This window comes from Octopus bimaculoides, chromosome 9 (assembly GCF_001194135.2).
Source record: "Octopus bimaculoides isolate UCB-OBI-ISO-001 chromosome 9, ASM119413v2, whole genome shotgun sequence".
NCBI lineage: Eukaryota > Metazoa > Mollusca > Cephalopoda > Octopoda > Octopodidae > Octopus > Octopus bimaculoides.
In genome coordinates, this window is record NC_068989.1 from 56264103 (window position 1) to 56269450 (window position 5348).

Genomic DNA, 5348 nt, shown 5'->3' on the forward strand with positions numbered 1-5348 from the left:
AGACATATATACACATATATATGTGTGTGTATATATATATATATATATATATATATATATATATATATATATATATATATATATACATATATATATATATATATACACCTATATATATATGTATATATGTATATGTATATATATATATCTGTGTGTCTGTGTTTGTCCGTCCACTATTGCTTGACAACTAATGTTGGTGTGCTTATGTCCCCATAACTTACCAGTTTGGCAAAAGAGACCAATAGAATAAATACTAGGCTTACAAAGAATAAGTTTATAAGTTTTGGGGTCGATTTGTTCGAATAAAAGGCAGTGCTCCAGCATGGCTACAGTCAAATGACTGAAACAAGTAAAGGTAAAAGTAAAACATATATATTCTTTTACTTGTTTCAGTCATTTGATTTTAGCCATGCTGGAGCACTGCCTTAAATGGTTTTAGTTGAAGGATTCAACCCCAGGACCTATTCTTTGTAAATCTAGTATTTATTCCATCAGTTTCTTTTACCAAACTGCTAAGTTACAGGGATGTAAACACACCAACATTGGTTGTCAAGCGATGGTGGAGAGACAAACATAGACACAAACACACACATAAATGTGTGTGTGTGTGGCAGGCTTCTTTCAGTTTCCATCTACCAAATTCACTCTCATTAGTGGAATAGTGTTTGGTGCATAGTGGAATCGTATTTGGTGCATTTCGTGTGTGTGTGCATGTGTGTGTATCTGTGTCTACATGGTGAGTTGTTATAAAACAGCAGTAATAACAACATGAACCAAAGAACTTACCATAATCACAATTGTGTAGATAAATTCCATAAGAGCAAGTACGCTTAAGATTAAAATAAATACATATGTATCCTTGGTGAGATTTATGTCTATTGGTTTTGGGAATAGAATGGACCGAGTTAATTCTCCTTTAGTAGTTGAGAACCCTGGAGGAAAGAGAAAAAGTTAACAATTATTATATCACTGTGATTGGTTGCAGTTCACAGCCACACAAAAAAGGGATATTCAGTATACAACATAGTGAGACTATATAGTTTTATAGTCATCATACAAATGAAATAACGAAAAGTTTCCCATAAATCTGATAGCTATATGGTTGTTAGATGTGCCTGCTTGGATTAAGATTGTCTCTGGTAAAATGGTATTGGAGGGAGGGAAGGAGTGGAAATCAAAATTATCGTTTTTTTTTTTTCTAAGGTAAAAATATTTATAGTGCAAGGGCAGTAACTCTGGGCTAAGAACGAGTATTGTTGCCTGGTATTAGAATTGATAACTATAAAATGATAGACTATAAAATAAATAAATAAATAAATGGAGAGGGAGGAAGGGGAATGGAGAAGTGAAGGAATACACTAAAGGAGACCACAAAATGTGATATGGATAGAGGAAGCAATAGTGCCAATCCTCTAACAGTGACTGAGACCAATATGAGAGGGTGTACTTCCTTTTACGAAAGCAAGATACAAAAGTGTCTGAGTTGTGTTCCTTGCCCAAGAACAAGCTATTAAAAAAAAAAAATTTGTTGTAATAAGATCTGAAGTCTTGACAATGAGATCTAGCTCATTAAACTTCATACCTATTGGTCTTCTCCAAAAACATGCCATGTCTTTCTTCAAAGAAATTGAACCGAAACATTTCTTAATTATGAACATTTGCTAAGTTTCGATGATAAATAAAGTAACAGAATCATGGAAACAGGGAATGGTCTGCATTGGCAAGACTTTTTTTTTATTGATGAAGTCTAAAATTGTTATAATTTATAAGCTATTGAACCAAAAATGTTTTGATGGTTTGAACTAAGCCATTCAGTATGCAACAAGAAGATTGACTTTGGTTATATAAACCACGCGATTCCAGGTTCAATTTCACTGTGCAGCACCTTGAAAGTGTGCTCAAGCCTTTTGTGCGTGTGCCAGCTTATTCAACCTACTGGTTGAATAAGCCAATAAACAATCATGTGAAACTTAAAATCCCAGTCAATACAAATTTTGCAATAAATTTAACTCTACACTCGATATTCCCACCAACAACTTTACACTCAAGTTCCACACCACCAACACCACCATCAATAAATGTTGTTATTTATCTTAAAATTGCTTAAAAATGACATCAATTTCATACTCAAACACACATACATGTTTATAAGCATATACATGTGTGAGTCAGTATTTCACCAATGTATTTTGGTAAAAGACATGAACACCAATAAGAAAACCGAAGAGCAAAATAACCAAAGCTTTACAAATGAGACTCCTTGAAAAATTTGTTCTGCATCAAATTATAGCCATTTCCTTAACACTCCTGCCATCGCAGATAAGTGAAACAGTGAAAACCTACCACAAACTAAAGAAGGCCTGGAGCTCCAAATTGCCCAGGCAAATCAAAATCAAGATCTTCACTGCAACTGTCAAATCAGTGCTATTATATGGCAGTGAAACACGGACACTGACAAAGAAATTATCAAATGGGCTTAGATGGCTGCTACACAATGATGCTACAAATGATTCTAAATGTTAAATGGCAGCAACAAATGACAAACGAATTGCTTTTATGGAACCAAAAGTTAGTAAGATCACACAAAGACGGCTGCAACTATCTGATCAGTGTGTGTGCCACCCTAGCTGGGAGCATCCAAATTAGTCTTGTGGAACCCACTTCATGGTGATTTAAGCAGAGGAAAACATTGTCACACATAGACAATTTGATTGCAGACACTAACCTGAAACTTATCCAGGACCTCGAGGTTGTGATATTAGACCAAGAAGTGTAACAGGCTTTGTTACTATGGCCCAGGTTGGAACCTGGCCATAATTAATAAATAATAAACCTATAATCAATGATATTATTGATCCTTAATTGTGATATAAAATAAACATAATAAATAAATAAACCTTAAATTGTTCTCATGTAATGTAAATAGCCTCTTAAGTCCTAGGTGGATTTTAAAATTGCACTTCAGTTCCAAAGTGCTAAGCAGATGAGAGATATATTTCTCACTGGACAAGACCCTAATTTATCACAGATAGTCTTGTGTCTAACCATTCATCATCTGACACAAGATCACCTCCTCCAGTGCCCCCCTCCTCTCTCAAAGCTTCCTTGTCTTGCAAAGCTACTTGGTGACCCTGCCAGTGATGGTACCACTTAAAAAGCATCCAGTCCACACTGTAAAGTGGTAGGCATTTGGAAGGGCATCAAGCTGTAAAAACTATTCCAAAACTGACTTCACCTGTGTTAGTGCCATGTAAAAAGTACTCAGTCCATGGAGTGGTTGGTGTTAGGAAGGGCAGCTAACCGAAATATCATGCCAAAACAAAGATGTACAGTGCAGGCTTCTGTCTGGTCAACTCCTGTCAAACTATCCAACCCATGTCAGCATGGAAGGAGGATGTTAAATGATGATGAAGATGATAGCATTCCCAAAATGATCTGGTTGCTACTTTCAACAAGCTAAGTCGGTTGAACTGAGGTGATGTAAAATAATGTGGATAGAAACATAACATTATGCCGACTGCAAATTCCAAGCAAAATAATATTTTCCAATTTCTACACATTTTTCAGGGAAGACTGGAAACAAACAACACTGCTTATGTAACAGTGATGCTCATTTACAATCATCACATCAAAACAAGGGTACACACATAATAGATGCACACACACACAATGAAATTCATTCTGTTTCTGTCTACCAAATCCATTCACAAGACTATAGTAGAAAAAAGACACTCGCCCAAGGTGCTGCGCATGTAAGGGACTGGACCCAAGACAGCGTGGTTGAGAAACAACATTTTGTAAGTATTATTTCCATCCAGACACTATGCCCAAACAGAATGAACTCCACTTCCACAAACACAAAAATATAACAATTGATTCTCACCTGTACGTAAAATGACAGCTTGGACTCTTTGATTCTCATAATACCTGGTCTGTATGACCCTCGTACCACAGAATAACACATGGCGAGAGTGATCGTCCATCTTAAACTTTTCGTTAGTATTATGGGTTTGGGTTGGATATGGAAGAGGAGTCTTTAAGACAGGCACACTTTCACCTGAGAAGAAATAAAAAAAAATATGTATACATATATAAATAACAATTATAAAGCTGCAGAGTATAATCGGGAATATTAAATATATTTTTCGTTAAAAGTGTTGGAAATTAATACGTGTGTGTTACAGGAGCAGGCATGGCTGTGTGGTTAAGAGGTCCATTTCCCAACCATGTGACTTCAGGATCAGTTCTATCATACAGTACTGGGTAAGTGTTTTCCACTACAGATCCATAGCCTGACTCTGACTAAAGCCTTGTGAGTAGATTTGGAAGACAAAAACTGAAAGAAACTCACTGTATGTATGAATATATACACATTTATATATGTGTATATATATATATATATATATATATATATATATATATATATATATATATATATATATATATATATACACACATTATATATTTATTGATTGATACAGCTACAGAGACTTACATACAGAACTTTGAGTTTCTGCATCAGTGATACAAGGATCATTGCACTTCCTCAGCTGTTGCAAGTCTGGTGCTTTTAGCACCATCAATTACAAATTCATGATTACAATTGATGATGCTAAGAGCACTGAACTTGACCATGACCATGACCACCATCAGTGGACCAGTTCAATCCATGGCATGGGTAAGATGGGTTGGCACAGTAAGACTCAATACATATCCAGGAAAGTGATGGTGGGGGTTACTGCTCAATGTCCAGTAAGTTCACTGTCATCGATTCACTACAGGGAAAGTTCACCGTCATCAATTCACCAATTTTTTTTTCTCAATAAAATAGTTTTTAACTATTATTGGTGAGATACTATGGATATATTTTCTCAGTAAACTTTCCTCATAGTGAACTTTCTTCACAGTGAATTGATGGTGAATTTACCTGTATTCTACTGCTTACCTAGACAAGCTGAAGGACTACATCTCACTTGTGTGTTTCATTTTTTTTACATGGTTTCTACTGCCTGATGTCCTTAACACCAACAACTTTACTGAGTGCATATGTGGTTTTTTTTTTTTTTTCGAGCCACCAGCACTAGGGAGATGTCATACCTCCACAAGATTAAGGCTCTAGAACAGCCTTACACTTTACAGATTATACTAGCAGCATCAGCACTAGAGTGGTAGATTGTCCCTGACATAACAATGAGGTCATGGCTACCACTTTGGTGCAAGTGCCACAGTTATCTCACCCAGTACCATCATATTCTATTCCAGAGTTCCATGTCACAATGTTCACGAGCAATGATTCTTCAGTACTAGCTAGGAACTTCTTTCCATAATTCTACATTTGGAAAAATTAG

The 5348-nt window shown here is 35.8% G+C and overlaps 1 protein-coding gene across 1 annotated transcript in view; it reads right to left on the reverse strand.

Moving 5' to 3' along the window:
• Positions 1–5348, reverse strand: part of LOC106878814 (polyamine-transporting ATPase 13A3) — a 164533-nt gene that overhangs the window by 56184 nt on the left and 103001 nt on the right. Inside the window, exons 12-13 of the mRNA XM_052970914.1 lie at positions 3884–4057; positions 787–932 (exon numbers count right to left, since the gene is read on the reverse strand). Of these exons, the coding sequence (XP_052826874.1) occupies positions 787–932; positions 3884–4057 (320 nt within the window). The remainder of the gene's footprint in view (positions 1–786; positions 933–3883; positions 4058–5348) is intronic.